The 14,921-nt window shown below is 54.9% G+C and overlaps 2 protein-coding genes across 2 annotated transcripts; one reads left to right on the top strand and one right to left on the bottom strand.

Annotated features, from left to right (window-relative positions):
• Positions 1–3,146: 3,146 nt before the first annotated feature.
• VOLCADRAFT_106103 (uncharacterized protein) lies at positions 3,147–10,375 on the bottom strand (the record flags this gene model as incomplete). Its single annotated transcript, XM_002953705.1, has 10 exons — positions 3,147–3,650; positions 3,793–4,653; positions 5,319–5,460; positions 5,540–5,850; positions 6,392–6,474; positions 7,388–7,523; positions 7,673–7,821; positions 8,214–8,328; positions 8,564–8,675; positions 9,384–10,375. 10 exons carry the CDS (start codon positions 10,373–10,375, stop codon positions 3,369–3,371), a joined length of 3,183 nt encoding a protein of 1,060 aa, XP_002953751.1. The 3' UTR covers positions 3,147–3,368.
• Positions 10,376–11,414: 1,039 nt separating this feature from the next.
• On the top strand, positions 11,415–14,921 carry VOLCADRAFT_106102 (uncharacterized protein; the record flags this gene model as incomplete). The annotated part of the gene is made up of 6 exons (XM_002953775.1): positions 11,415–11,498; positions 11,598–12,059; positions 12,408–12,439; positions 12,774–13,242; positions 13,643–13,926; positions 14,400–14,921. 6 exons carry the CDS (start codon positions 11,415–11,417, stop codon positions 14,530–14,532), a joined length of 1,464 nt encoding a protein of 487 aa, XP_002953821.1. The 3' UTR covers positions 14,533–14,921.

The following is a 14,921-nucleotide window of genomic DNA, read 5'->3' as shown; positions in this document are numbered from 1 at the left end:
CATGCATGGCGCATTGCGTCCAGCCCGATTCTAAGGTTCAGAGTTTTTCATGTTGATCAACAGCTGCCCGTGCACAGAATGGTTACGCTTGTAGAGATGCATGGCTGTAGAAGGTTGAACGTTGGAGAAGATTAAACGTGCTACACGTCGAGTGATGAGCAATGTTGAAGCGATGAAGCGGGTGATGAGGGATATCCTGCTTTTTAGTAAACAGGAAGCACATAGCCATGCATGTCAGGTGTTTAAAGTAGTCAGGTTAGGAAGCCTTGGGATCCGTTCTTAGGAACAACGGCAGGTATATCTCCGTTCCCCGTTCTGGCTGCTGTTGGCAGCATACTAGTACTTGGCGTTATTTTACTAATGATGAAGTGCATACGGATGCCTGGCTACTGGCTGCTGCCTCCGATGCCCCCGTCCATATGATGGGGGGCCACCTCCCATTTCAACACTCCTCAAACACCCGAGGAGCCGGCAGGCGCATTTGAACCCGGGTCGGCCGGGAGCAGAAGTCAGGCCTTAACCTCTGCCAGCCGCCTGCCATATGCCGCCTGTATGTGTGTATGTATGTTTATGTATGTATGTGTATAACGTAGTTGTTATCACGTCGGTGCCCATAACGGTCAACAGCAGCCACGTATGCGTACTTGTATATATGTATGTGCACGTAAATACATACCAATTGCAATCAATGATAGGGGTAGTGTTTCTACGGGCATTGTTTCCGCCACTTCTTCCGGCTAGCCTGATCAGGCATCATTGCGGCTTTCATTAATCCGGTTTGGTTCGGTTCGGTTCGAATTCGCTATGTAATTCGCTTGTGACTACATAATTACGAACGTACTGCTGCGCATGACATGCATGTCTTCGGGGAACTCCCACGGTACATACAATCTGTACGTATACGTAGATGCTATATATGCCTCCGTGCTTTCTACCTCGACCGGTGTAGATATACGATCACCTCCATTATGTGTGTTAACGCACATATATACGTGTGCTTATCATCCTCATCTATCCGCGCAACTGATTTGGTACGTATATATACGTACCGAACCATATCAGTGATGAATTCCCAAGTCTTTTTTTGCGGTGCGCGGCACAAGTTTATAACTTTGAAGTTTGCGGAGTCTATATGTATTACGAGATACGTTTTGTTCGATAGGTAAGTCCTGCCTGCCAGTATGCATGCATGCGATGCCTGGAGATGGGGCCGCGGGCCGAGAATGAAGGATGCATCAGAGCGAGGGTCATCCTGACCGATTATTCCGTCGTGAGTGCATGTGTGCGTGAAGGCATGGATGCTAATGCATACCTACAAGTTGTGCAAGATCCATTTCCCGCAGGCATCATCATCATCATCATCATCATCATTATCATCATCGTCTGTGCATGTCCACGGCTGCGGCTGCGGCTGCGGCTGCGGCTGCGGCTGCTGACGATGCGGCTGCTCGCACGCACCATGCAGCTTGCATGCATGCAGGTTGATTGATCATGCCCATCATCTCTACTGTAGCTGCGTGCTTCAGCCGGAAACGCACGAACACTTGGATGCACGTGCACGTTGTATGTTCGATTGTATGCATGTGAGTATGCAAATGATGGCGGCAGTGCATGGTGTGCCTAGCTATCTGTAACACAGCAAAGGCGTAACCCGGGATGCTCAGATTGGCATTTGCGTCGTTACATTGCCCCCCACTTAGCAATGGACGTCCTCGGCCATTATTTCGAGCACAGGAGCCATCCCACCTCGCGCCAGTGCGCTGGTTTATCCATTACACCATGAAATCGCCAATTTGCGACTTGCTGGTTGCCAGAATCGAACCGCCGACCCGAAGTTTATTTCGGAATTCGTGCGGTCCCGTCTCGATACCATTGTAACACAGCAAAGGCGTAACCCGGGATGCTCAGATTGGCATTTGCGTCGTTACACTATCTGTTCAAGGTGACGGAGGAAGATGATGCCGTACGACGATGCCGTACGGGGATTTATTAAGTTTTATTGCAAATGGACGGTATGGTTCCGACAATCCAAGGAAGAATGCACGCAATGAATGTGCTACTACTTTTATTGTCAAAGGTGCTTAGTTGATATGAGTTGCCTGTATGTCTGTAACCGACAGATCCGGACACGGTCCACACGCACACTCATCATCGTGATTATTGATGGACACTTGCGCCCTCGATCTGCGCACAGTAACTGGATGGGATGAATAATAATCGCAACCAGAGTGGTAAGTGCGTATCCTACGTTTCGGCCTCGTGATGCTGGCTGCAGCTGTGATCGGCCGCAGAATCACAGAGAGGGATCCTATTACTAATCGATATAATAGTCATGTATGTATGATATGTGGGACAGGGGGGTAATATCTTCGCCCGTGGCCGCTACCTGGCGAAACCTTGGTACTATTGGCACCCTCATCCAGTCACCCTAGCCGCCTTCTTAGTGGATCGCTCAGGTTCAGCACCCACCACCGGCATCCGCCGCTGCATATCCATGAGATGCGGTGTATGCGACTGAGTACATACCTAAATCGTATTCACACATGCATACATAGTCTGTGCATGATAGATGCTTGTCATTGCCTGTATGGGCCGCATTTCGAACTCAGCAGCAGCAGCAGCAGCAGCAGCAGCGGCGGCGGGTTGAATGCATGGAACAATTGTGTCGTGACACCGGCCTCAGCCGTCCGCCGCCAGTGGAGGCGAACACTAGACAGATGGCATACGACGGCGCAGACTGACTTCTTGTATGTATGCAACTAAGCATGCCTGTAAGTAATAATAGCATTCGGCTCGCTGGTGCATGTTAAGTTGAATGGTCACGTAACGCATTAGTTGTTTTTGTTACAGAGTTGGAGGCTTCTGGGCCATTGGCACACATATGCAACGTAACGCATTTATAAACCAAACACCTCCCTGCCTAGCATATCTACCCAGCAGGTACCGATCGCACATTAGCGCAGTAGTACATGCACGTTTGTGTGGGTCCGTCCGTACATGCCATGCTGGCCTCAGCTAACCTTACGACATGCATTCCTTGCACAGCGGCCCAAACCAATGCCGCCGTCATCGACCCAGCTCCTCCTGTACCATGCAGCTGCGGCAGTTCTGTGTTGGCTTTGTGCTGGAACCGTAGAGCACGAGAATATTGTACTCTGTTGGTTGGGCTCCCCTCGCTAGGATACAATAAAAAAGAGTAAAGGTGTCAGTTCTTATTAGTAGTAGGATGCGGTGGGATGCAGAACTAACGTCACGAGCGCAACCTGCCTCGCCCGTGCGGCCCATGCATGTCGCATGACCTGGCCCTTCAGCACCAACCAAGCGGTGTCCGCATGTGGTGTCCGTATGTCTGTCACGGCATGCATCTATCAGCGACCTCCGGCAGCACCAGCAGAGCCCCACCGCTGCTGATGCTCTATGCTTTGTTGCTGCTGGGCTGCACCAATCGCCGCGCCCAGCTGCTCAGCCATGTCGTCTGCTTGCCGGCGCAGTTCGACCGCCACGCCAGGAGGCAACTTCGCCTCCAGGCGCCGGATCGCGACATCTACACCGGCGTTCGACAGCTGCGCCGCGCCATCGTACCATGCCTTGCTGGCATTCATCATGAAGGCATTTAACGGCGAGCCCGCGTTGACCAGCCGTACAATGACCTGGCATGCATGCAGTAAAAAGGCAGATCTGCGTAAAACAGATACCGAATATGTAGAGGTAGTATTGACCTTTCAGGAGCAGTGAACTAGATTGTAGGTTGTGGTGTCCTACCGATGTACAAATGTATGTAAGTCCACGTACCCGCAGTACGGCCTCGACACGCAGCGCCGCGGCCTGGGACAGGAGCTGTGCCGCAAGTACGGAATGCTGTGCGCTGGTGTTGGTGATGTGCCTTGCAGCTGCAGCCACGTCCGGGTCCGTAAGCACCTTCGCGCCGGGCAGCAGCTTCGCTCCACCTCTGCCTAGGAGCATCAGTGAGGGAGGCCACAAGTCGTCTGGCCCCGCACCACCCGGCCCTAGGAGCTGCTGCAGTCGGCCGCGAGGCAGGATGCCGCCCGCCGGCTGCAACCTCCCCCCTTGTGTGGCGCCATCATCCTCAGCAGCGGCACCAGCAGTAGCGTCTCTGAACTGCTCGCTTCCTACGAAGATGGGGTAGACGGGAGCTGGTTCCTCCCTTTGGCCGCCCCCCTCCTCTGCTCCCGCTGCTGCTGCTGGGCCCGGCGATAAGGACTGAGCCGCGTCCGACTGGGGCAGCGGCCGCTGAGCTGGCTGCTGCGTGATTGGCTGGTACGTGCTTGAAGGTGGCCGCTGATGATTGCGCTGTTGGTTCTGTTGTTGTTGTTGTACACGTACAGGACTGCCGTCATCGCCTTCGTCGCCGGAAGTAGCTTTGGCTTTAGAGTCCGATGTAACAGGCTGCTGCACAGTAGGTTGCTGTTCCTGGCTTCCGCCGCCGGGAATGCGACCCCTGGGTCGTTCCGGCGCTCGGCTGCTGGAGGGGGCCATGCCATCACCATCAACACCGCCGTCGTTTACATCCCCCTCACCATCGGGCCCATGGGTCCCATCGTAGTAGTCGCTGTAGCCATAGCCGTTATCCATGTAATCGCTGCGGTAGGCGGGACCAGCACGCTTTAGGAAGGCTTGGTATTCGTCCAGCGTCTGGAAGGGTGTATGGGTACCGGTAGGGTACGACAGGGGTCGGCGGAGTGGCCGGGTTGCTGCCATGCCAAGGTTTACGGATCCTCGAGATGTTCATGCATCTCGAGTTGCACGGCCACGGACGATAGGTGTAACCAGCTCGCACGAGCACGTGCACGAGCCTGGGCCCCCAGCCACTAACAGGCTAACGAGGACTCCAAAAGGGAAACGGAACGTGAAATCTGCACCACAATCTAGTAATCTCACGCAAGCACTGCTAAATCGGCATACTACATACGTACGTGCCTTTGTAAACCGATGTTCGACAGCGCTCACATCAACCCGTACTCTATCTCTCCCACACTCGCGCAAAGGCGCTTCCAAGTCTGGAATCGCAAGAATATACTAACAAGGCAGTTCATTAAGTACCTAAAAAGTGAAAAGAAGGGAGGTAGGCTGAAGTAAGCTGATCTAAATAGCTATATTCCTGGGCCCCTACATACAAAGGATTGTGAGGGGACAGACTCAGCAAATGTTGGTCAGGAGGAGACAGTGACCCCTCCTGCCCTTCAACCTTTTGGTGGGTGATTGCGTTGGCGGTCTTTCTGTTGAATCCGAGGAGCTGTCCTCGTCCGGGGTCAGGTCCCGTAGCTGCCCTGGGCCCACCTTGGCCCACCTTGGCCCACCTTGGCCCACCTTGGCCCACCTTGGCCCACCTTGGCCCACCTTGGCCCACCTTGGCCCACCTTGGCCCATGCCAGGGCAGTCAGATGAACTAATAGATGCAAAATACGCACTACCCCATCACACGCTCGCAGACGTTCTGACCTGCAAGTTAAACCATTGCATGCAGAAGGGCACCAGTCCGGTAGGTGTCCGCGTGCCTCTGCGCTGTGCCGATGCGAACCGCTCTGAAGGCAGGGCGATGGTGGTGTGGTTGGCGGAGTCGCCATTGCCGCCATTGCCGTTGCCATTGCCGTCCTTGCCCTCTTTGCCGCCTTTATCGCCTTTGCCCTCTTTGCCCTCTTTACCGTCCTTGCCGCCTTTGCCCTCTTTGCCCTCTTTGCCGCCTTTACCGTCCTTGCCGTCCTTGCCCTCTTTGCCGCCTTTACCGTCCTTGCCGCCTTTGCCCTCTTTGCCCTCTTTGCCGCCTTTACCGCCTTTAGCGTCTTTTTTCAGCAGGTTGATCCCGGTTGTGGCCAGGCCCGTCACGAGAACCTGGAGGGGCGATATACACAGGAAGGGTGAGATGCTGGAAGGTGATGACCGAGCAGGAAGGAATCAACTAGAAGGAAGTCAAAACAGAGGCGAAAGAGCTGCTTGCGGTGCACTCTGCGAAGCATGTGCGGATAGCATGATGGGACCCAACTGCAGCAAGGGACGTGTCGGTGTCGCATGTGAAGAGGCAACGCGTTTGGCTGGGGAAGGAGCTGGACTTGGAGGAGCTTGGTGCCGGGGCAAAACTTAGCGGATGCTTGGGTTCATCACATGCTGGCGGATTGCAGCAGCAAAGGTGCGGGAGCTGAAGAATAGGGAATAACAGACTTCGCGAGCTGACGAATAGACCACCATCATCACACATGACCATGGAGCAATGATGCAAATGGAACCCTAAGACCCTCCCCCTGTGAGCAAGCCCCACATACAGCCCCGCATGCTGCAGGTCAGGCCCGGATGCGGACATGTGCATTTAACCAGGAATGGGCCCCCCCATGCGTATGATGAAATCTTTTGACGTACAAGATCTACAAACGCGCACCTGCGTACACGTGACGGGGTCCCAGGGCGTAAAAATGTTGTACGGATATGCGATGACTTGTCCGTACTGCTCGACCCGCGGGTCTAAGCAAACAGCAGGCACGAACGAGGCGGCACAACGGGTGTTGTTGCTTTTGAATGAAGGGACATATGGCGGGGTTCTGGTAAAGGAGGATTCTCGGCGGGCGCTCTGCTTTATTTACATTAGTATATACGGCAGATTATCTCTCCGGGAGGTACGGCAAGCGTAAAACCATTAGCTTAACCCAAAACTGGCGGGTGAGCTATTCGCGGCAGATATTACGCAATCATTAGTAGCCATGTTGTGGCTCTTGCTGCGGTGTCAGCCATGGAGCATGGGAGACGTTATATGGCTGCAAACATGAAAACCAACCCGGCACTGTTACCTGGCCCTTCCCTTACGGAAGAAGCAATTTGTCGAGTTATTGTTGACTTTTGGGGCCGCATTCAGGGTTTCGCAGCTTTGGGAATTCCACGGAAAGGATGGGATTCCGTTGGCGCACATCACCCCTTCTTGAGAATTATATCTGGCAAATTGCTGTGCTCGCGAGAGCGGTTACCGATGAGAGGTTAATTATCTGAGGTGATAATCTTTTGGTATATTAGTCTCTACTGCAGTGCACGGCCAGCTGGCCCGATGGCTCTACTCTTCGGGAGTCTGGAGCCCACTGTAACAACCACACACACATTAGTAGCCATGCTGATGTATATGCAAGTGCAAGAAGCACGCTAGAAGTACACTACTCGCTCCTATGGGAACAAAATGCGGGGTAACATTGGTAGGCAGGCTGTGCAGTAATAGTTCCCATGCGCGTAGTGTGGCAGTTATGCAGGTGAGCAAGTACGGCTAGCGGGGAGCGAGGTAGGCGGAGGTACAAGGAGACTCAGAAGACGCATCTAGCATCCCGGCAGGCTGGCGCACACAATAGGTGCGAACCTGTCGAACGGTGTGCGTGCCTAATTAAGAACTTCACACCTGCAAAGTTGACGAGCGCATTCGTTTGTCCCAACGCCTCCACTCCCGCGAAGCCCAACGGCTCGTCCCCTCGAGTCACAATGGCCCGTGACACCGCAGGTTTGGTGCTGGGCAGGTTTAGAGCAGACGCTTGGGACTGCATCACATACAGACCGACCGACCGACAGACAGACGTCCAGCAAGTCAGTAATGCACCATCTGGCCAGCAGTATCGATACGGACAAGGAACAGCTATACGGACCGTGCGTACATGAGATGTCCGTGACGCGACCCAGATCAGCTAACCTGGGACGTTGAGGCCCCCACGGTGCCGCTGAGTGCATTGGCGCCGATCTCGGTCACGAAGTAGTAGCCGCCCGCGGCTTGAGTTCCCGATGTGCCCGTGTTGGCCTCACTCAGGAAGTAGGCGCGGCTGGGAAACAACGAGCAGCATTCTGTGGCAGCGGCAGCGGCGTCCGTGGTGCGGTAGCGGAATACAGCTAGGGAGTGAACTACTACTCCTGCTGGGCCTTGTGAAAACGACACGTGTTTATACGAATGACCTTGCGATATCAGATGTGCATCCTCATAAAAAGAAGCACAAGGCACACGCCATACGCCACAATTCTCTTCAGCTTTCGACCTGCACAATTGTAAGTTTTCCTCAGCGAGTAGGTATGCTGCAGCAGTCGCTTTATGTGGCATGCATTTATGATCACAGCCGCCTGCTTCGTGATCATAGCCTAAGAAATATATCATGATCATAGCCTAAGAAATATATCATGTGGGCACAAAGGAGAGCATCACCACAGCACACTGTCACACCACCGTCTGCAGCAGTACTTACGGAAGAACTTAGGTACCACCACCCAGGCGGCTGTGGCGGCAGAAGGGCGGCCCTGGCCACCTTCGCCGGTGATTGCAGCCCGCCAGCGATTCTGACTAGGGTTCAGAGCCAGGGCCTGCAGGCACGGAACGAGCCACCACGCAGGCACGAACGCACGCAGCATTCATCCGCTCGGCAAACGGTGTGCCTGGTGGAAGCAAGACATGCTCTGACATGTTGGAATCGTTCCCCTTTTTCGCACAGCTACCCCGCTCTATTGGTGACGGCGGCCGATCGTCTGAAGCTTGCATGGAACCTAGTAGTGCAGTGTCGCCTGGGTTTTAGGGTTTTAGGGTTTTAGGGTTACCTACCTGGGCAGTGGAGAAGCCCGCGCCCAGGTTCACCGTGCCATCCTTGGTCAGCCGAAACTTGCGGTCCCTGGCCAGGCTGACGCTGGCCTGGCCTGAAGGAGCGCCTGCATACCTGTGCAAATGGACCCGTGCGTATGTATGGCCAAGGTGGATTACATATTTTTGGTATCAGGTCTGTGGGTAGGCGTCCCAACCTACGTACCTGCGGTTGCAAACTACGCACACGCTGTGATAGCTAGCCGCCCAAAGGGCTCTTGCAATGCCAGCAGAGCGCTTGTCTGTGTGTTTGGCCTACTAATGTATGGCACACAGCTACTGCACATGCGTATACGTAACGAAGGCATCCTTTTTTACACTCCAACTCTCCTTTTACTTGACTCGCTGTCCGTTGTGGGTAGATATCTTTCCTTCAAGCCTGCAGCTCATTCCGCAGAGGTTTTGAACCTCAACAGGAACCCCAGCGCCGTCCTTGGACACGTCTTAAGATACACATATACCGTACGGACGCCCAGTGTCGCCAGACAGACAGATAGACAGACAGACACGCATGCGCAGGTATTGCTGGTGCACGTTTCCAGTGTAAAGGTAGCCGTGTAGGGCGGTTTGCCGTTGCATATGCATACAGCAGACTTAGGAGCAAGGGGCTTAAGGCATATCTCCCCAACACTCCCTAATGTACAGGTTGCGCGGGTAGACCTTTCATTCAGCTGCAGCAGGTCCCCAACAATTCACTTCGTCACGAACTAGTGTATCGTATATGTCTGTCTGTATATATGTACGCTTGCATGCACCGATAACCTGGTAGCTGTTACCCACGTACATCGTGATTGAGTTTATGGAGAGGATGCGGGGGCCCAGATACACCTGCTGTAGCTGGCGGCCCCGCTGCCGGTGATGGGGGGAACTCCGCCGTGCACCTCCGTTGCGTGTTACGGCCAGCTCCTCCTCCGGCCCCACATTGCCACAGCTTGTACCCAGCAGTACTTGTTTGGATTCCCCACCATCCTCTGCCATCCCGTTGCTGCCCATTTCATCCTCTTCTTTAATAACAACGGTCGCGCTTAGGTCACTGCCGCGCGTACTGGCACTCGCACGACCTGTAGTACTGCGGCTGTGGCTGTGGTTGCAAGCTTCGAGACGGCGGACAGCCTTGCTTAATTCGTGTTTTTTTCCAGATCCATCAGAAGTCTGCTGAGGCCTCATCACTGACTGGGCTTGTGCTTCTCGCCCGCGTTGATCGGCACTATCGATGGAGCCGCTATGCTGCGGATCTCGGGCTACACTGCTGCGAGAAGCGCCTTTTAGCGACGGAAGTGGAGGTTTCCTGTGGTCGCGGCGCTGTGTTTCTACCCTCGACGATGAGGATCGAGCTGTATCAGCAGCAGGAGCAGCAGGTACGGCAGGTGGTGGCAGCGGCAGCCCGCCGGCGGCGGCCCGGCGCTGCCACCGCTCTGGGGTTCGTGGGATGAAGGCCTGGAGCACGACTGCGGAGCGCGTGCTATCACCCGCTGTGGTGCTGTAGGCTGTGGTGATGCGGGAGCCAGCGTCATAATGAAGCGAGCGACCCGGGGAGGTGTGGGGGGTTTCGTCGTTGCGGCTGATGCTGCCGTCATGCCTGCTGTGACTGCCGTGCGCTGCTGGTGCCCATGCATCGGCAATAACGATGTTAAATGGATGCGCGGAATTGTGGCCGGTCAGCATAACGAGGACCACAAGCATTAAAAGCGTCTTCACCGATGCCGCCGGCGGCAGTATGCGGGTTGCTGTCGGAAGCTGAGGGAGCGCGCTCATTTTGAGCGCCCGCATGGCCATGTATGCACGTGTAGGAACGCTGGTGCGTGAATGGGTTTGTGGTCTGCTGCCTGATGTACTTCTTTGTTTCTGATAGAATGCTTAAGCCACTGGCACGCACGCAGGCATGAGCAGCAACCTCTCGCTGACACAGGAGCGCCTGTATGTAGGCGTAAGGCCAAACCTAGAAATGCACGCGGGGCTCAGATAGGAATCTTCTTCTTCCCGAGTAGCGCATTAGATAACCTAAGATCTAAAGAAAGCTGTCCTGATTAGAGATAATTGTGTTTCCCCCGGATGGGCCTGTACCCGTGCGCTGAGCCGTCCAAGAACCAGCACTATAGGGCGCTACATGTCGCTACAACTGTTGCTTGCTAGACTCACTGCGAAGCCCTGGAGCATAGGAATCAAGAGCAAAGAATTCCTTTTTCGGGCATATTGTAGAGCTTTCACAAAACTGCTGGGCCCAGTATTAGGTTGCCCGGTGTGATGGCCGATACGTGCCGACGACTGGCATGCTAGTTCCCCGGATGGAATGGTCATATCATTATTCATAAGCTTAGCTGTATAGCAACGCCTTATTCGCATGCATTCAGGCTTCCAGAGTTCCGGCTCCTTAGCCGGCGCCAACCGATTCCGTTAATCAAACGATAATGCGGTAATTGCGTTGTTGAACCTGCGCAAATTTTAGGGCATCTCGTAAAAGCCATACTGCCGGATCCTACTAAACTGAGTGATCAACCTGTAGGCACAGCACTTACTTTACCTTCCTGTGGCAACGCCGGAACTCCACAGATGTCTTCTTCAGTTAAGAGCGACACCAGCAAACGCCTGGGAGCACTTCTTTTCGGGGGGTGGGCAATGCTTGCGGAAAACTGCCCAGACTGTCAGGTGCGAATTTACGCTGGTATTTGCACCTGGCTGTTGGATGATAACGCGTGATACGTGATGTGTGTGTCTGGTAAGATGAAATTACGTTTTGATTGTTTCGTATGGCTGTATGGAACAGCTGCTGCTTCGTGCCAATGCCTCACTTTACGTTATCGATTGTCCGTAAACTATGAAGGTGCCGTTAATGAAGGAAAGGACGTCCGGAGAACGGCTATGCGTCAACTGCGACACTACATACGTCCCAGATGGCCAGGTAAGGGCCCAAGGTTCATGCATTACCCTCTCGCATCCCGACAAACAATCTTCTCTCCCGGGCCCTTCATAGACCGTAATCGCTTGCGCACATCCGCAGGGCCTGCGACCAGCCGTAAGACCAAGCCAAAACCAAGCGGGTGCAGAGCAGCCTCAGCTGCGGCAACAGCCAGAGCAAAACGAATCAGCCTTAGGTGGTGGGGATCTATTGGACGAGTACGACCCTCGCGCCGACGCTCGGCTGGGGCCCTTTGCATCTGCCGGCCAAGCCGGTACTAGCTCAGCACCTGATGGCGAATTGGGAATCGGCATGGTTGGTGAAGCTAAAACTGATGGCAGCTTGAGTTCTGTAGCCGCTGCATCCACAGTCGCAAGTTCTAGGAATGACGGAGCGGAATCGGCGACGGTAACTGCGAGGGGTCCCGGACGGACAGACGCTTCTTCGCCACGGACACGAACCACCACACCGGGGGCTCCAGCTGCCAGCCGCAGCGCTGCGGCTGCCGCGGCGGACACCTCTCCCAGCGATATTGCGGACCTTCTGGCTGCCAAAATGCTTCAAGTGGGTGAATGAGGGGATGGGAGGTAATTGCGCCGTGTCCTATCCAACAAAATAGTTGAAGATCAAAGACCCTATTTACTAGACCCTATTTACACTATTGAGACAATCTCAAAGGTTAAATTAATAACTTGGGGGTTTCCACTGCCGGCGGATCAGTGGCAGGTGGTCGGGGCGAACTGCTTCATTGGTGAGACATGTAAGCATGCGAGTCCGTTGTTACATCATGTTAGCGTCTTACGTAAGCTCCCGTATGCACGTGCTTTGTCAGAGCTAAGCTCACGTGACGCCGTACGGCCGTACGTCTGCATGACTTGACTGAATGGCTCTTCCGCGGTTCTCGCTTACCAGGGCTGGGCGCTGCTGGACAAGCACTGTCCCAGGTGCGAGCGGCCTGGCTGTGTACGACGGCATACGATTGTACGGCAGGGGACAATGAGTTTAAAGCAGAGGCGGTGATTCTCCGGGTCACTTGCGGAAGATGCTGCCCTGCTGAAATGACGGCGCGGCAGTTTGCGTCACCCTTTCCTCTTCAGCACACTGCCAAGGCTCAGTGACAAGCACGCGTGTTGCTGTGACATCGTACCGCATGCACGTCATTGCATGCCGTACATATGCATGCAACCCTCTTTTCCGCCCACACGGACGAACATGGTTGCGGGGGCGATGGTGATGGTGCCCCTCCGCCCGCGCTTACCACGCTTCATTTTTTGGCAGGTGCAATACGGTGCTGGTCAGGTCAAAGGTAAACAAGCGTATGTTCTGTGTTGCTTGCGATGCCTGGGTGCTCACAGAGGCTGATAGTCAGAAACAGCAACAGCAGCAGGGGGAGAAGCAAGCGGAGGAGGGGCCGCAAGAGGAAGACAAATCACTTGCGGTGGCGCCTGCAGCAGTGCCTGCAGCGGCACCGGTGCCGCAGCCTGCAGCGGCAGCAGTCTGCGTGTCGACCGCCAGGCAATCACAGCAGGGCCCCCCTGCGTTACCGCCGCAAGAGAACCCACAGCATGACTGGCACCGCCAAGGCGTCGCCTTCCTGCCGCAGCATCATTATAATCATGAACAGAAGAATATGCATATGCACGTGCAGCTTCCACCCATGTACGAGCATTTCCTCACGTCCACGGCTCCTGAGGTTCCGGGCGGCGGGGCCGGGAGCAGCTCTCGAGGCTCGTCTCCGCCGCAGGGGGTGAGTGGGTGGGGAAGTTAGCCGCGGGGGGAGCTGAAGAAGCGGCGGCGACTGATCAATCTGCTGGTGGACTCAGTATACAGGAAGGCAAGGCCAGGAAGTGGTTTGCCTGGCAGGCATGTGGTCACATTTAGCCGTTCACAAGCTCCGTACCGCACAGTGTCTCCAGAACTTGTGGAGGGGGCTTGTAGGCTCGGGGTGAATTTGTGGGCTCGTAGATAGGGGCTGTCGTTGGGCATGCGGCCTGGCCCAGGCTCTTTTTCTTCAAGATTACCTAGGAACTAGGGGACTTATTTTATCTGGCTCAGCCGTCACATGAGAAGCCACATGCTCTTCATGCCCCGGGTTGATGTCGCATCCGCACATCCACGGCGCTTCTCATTGTCTATCGATCCGTCAGGTCCAAGGGGGTTACCCTTCAACAAGCCACGAGGCGCGTGCCGGTTCGCTAGGGACGCCAGCACAACACCAACACCAAGACCAGCAGCGCCAGTATCGGTGCCAGCAACCGCAACACGAGGGGCCCAGGCGGCAGGCCCCTTCAACAGGACATGCGGAGGCACAGGGTACAACAGGGTACAACGGCCCCAGCACGGGTGCCGGCACCAGCAACAGCGATAGCACCAGCCGGCAACCAAATGGAACAGCTCTTCTGTTGTCTATTGGCAGCACGGTTTCGCGCAAGTGAGTGGGTTTTGCCACTGTTTACGGGGGAAACGAAAGGAGAGAAGAATCTGGAAGCTTTCCTTTGAACTGCGGATGTCTAAACTTGGTGCAATGAATAATCCACCGAGGTTGCGATCCCGCGAACATGGCCGGCATCGTAAGCATGTTGATGGAGGGAGGAGTGTTGAGCACGGAAGCTGAGCAGGAAGAAGACGCGACGCCCTTTTTACCTGAGGGAAAGCCAGGGAGATCATGCGATGTGATATGCTAAGGAGGGCAACCTTCCAGGCCTGGCGTCAGTCCGCATCCAGGACGTGGTCCACCTCACCGGGAGAGCCTCCAGGCCTCCAGACTTCCTCCTGCTGCCAGTGTCGACCCTGCACGTCTTCTATGTGCGCTGCTTTCCCGCGGTAGCGTTACGCACTTCTTAAGCTAACTGCAGGACACAGGTCAGATTTCCCCCACTGCTCGGGATTCCGCCATGCCTGCAGGTTATCAGAGGCGCAGGGGCTGTTGGAGCGGACCTCTGTCCTCGACACGGAGCGAGTTCGTTCCTACGTGGCGCTCATCAGCGACTGCCTGGACTTGCTATCCAAATTGCATAGCCTGCAGCAGAAGGGGTGATGTGCTTCCTGGTGGTGATGATGATGATGACGTCGTCAGCGACTGTGGGCGTGTTGTGTGCGTGCATGCTTGGGTGGATGGAACCGTTTTACAGCGTATCTGCATTTGCTGTGTGTGCTCAGGGCCTAATGTTCTTGGGAGCATCAGTTATGCTACACGATGCCCTAAAAAGGCGCCTTCAAACTTGCTGAGGTAGACCGGTCCGTGAAGGAGTACAGCGGGTGATTCGGCGGTTCTTTGCATGTACGGACGCTGACAGGGCTTTGCAATTGGTGGGAGGGGATGGTTTGAATGACTTTCCTGAAGGAGAGGATGCTGTAATAGTAGTGGGCGCCGGTTGCAAGGCTGTGAAGCCATGCGTTTGTTGAGCCTCGTTAATGAGGTGATGG

The sequence above is a fragment of the Volvox carteri genome, assembly GCF_000143455.1.
Source record: "Volvox carteri f. nagariensis unplaced genomic scaffold VOLCAscaffold_38, whole genome shotgun sequence".
Taxonomy (NCBI): Eukaryota; Viridiplantae; Chlorophyta; class Chlorophyceae; order Chlamydomonadales; family Volvocaceae; genus Volvox; species Volvox carteri.
The sequence above is the reverse complement of the archived record's forward strand: the minus strand, read 5'-3'. Positions and strand labels throughout refer to the sequence as shown.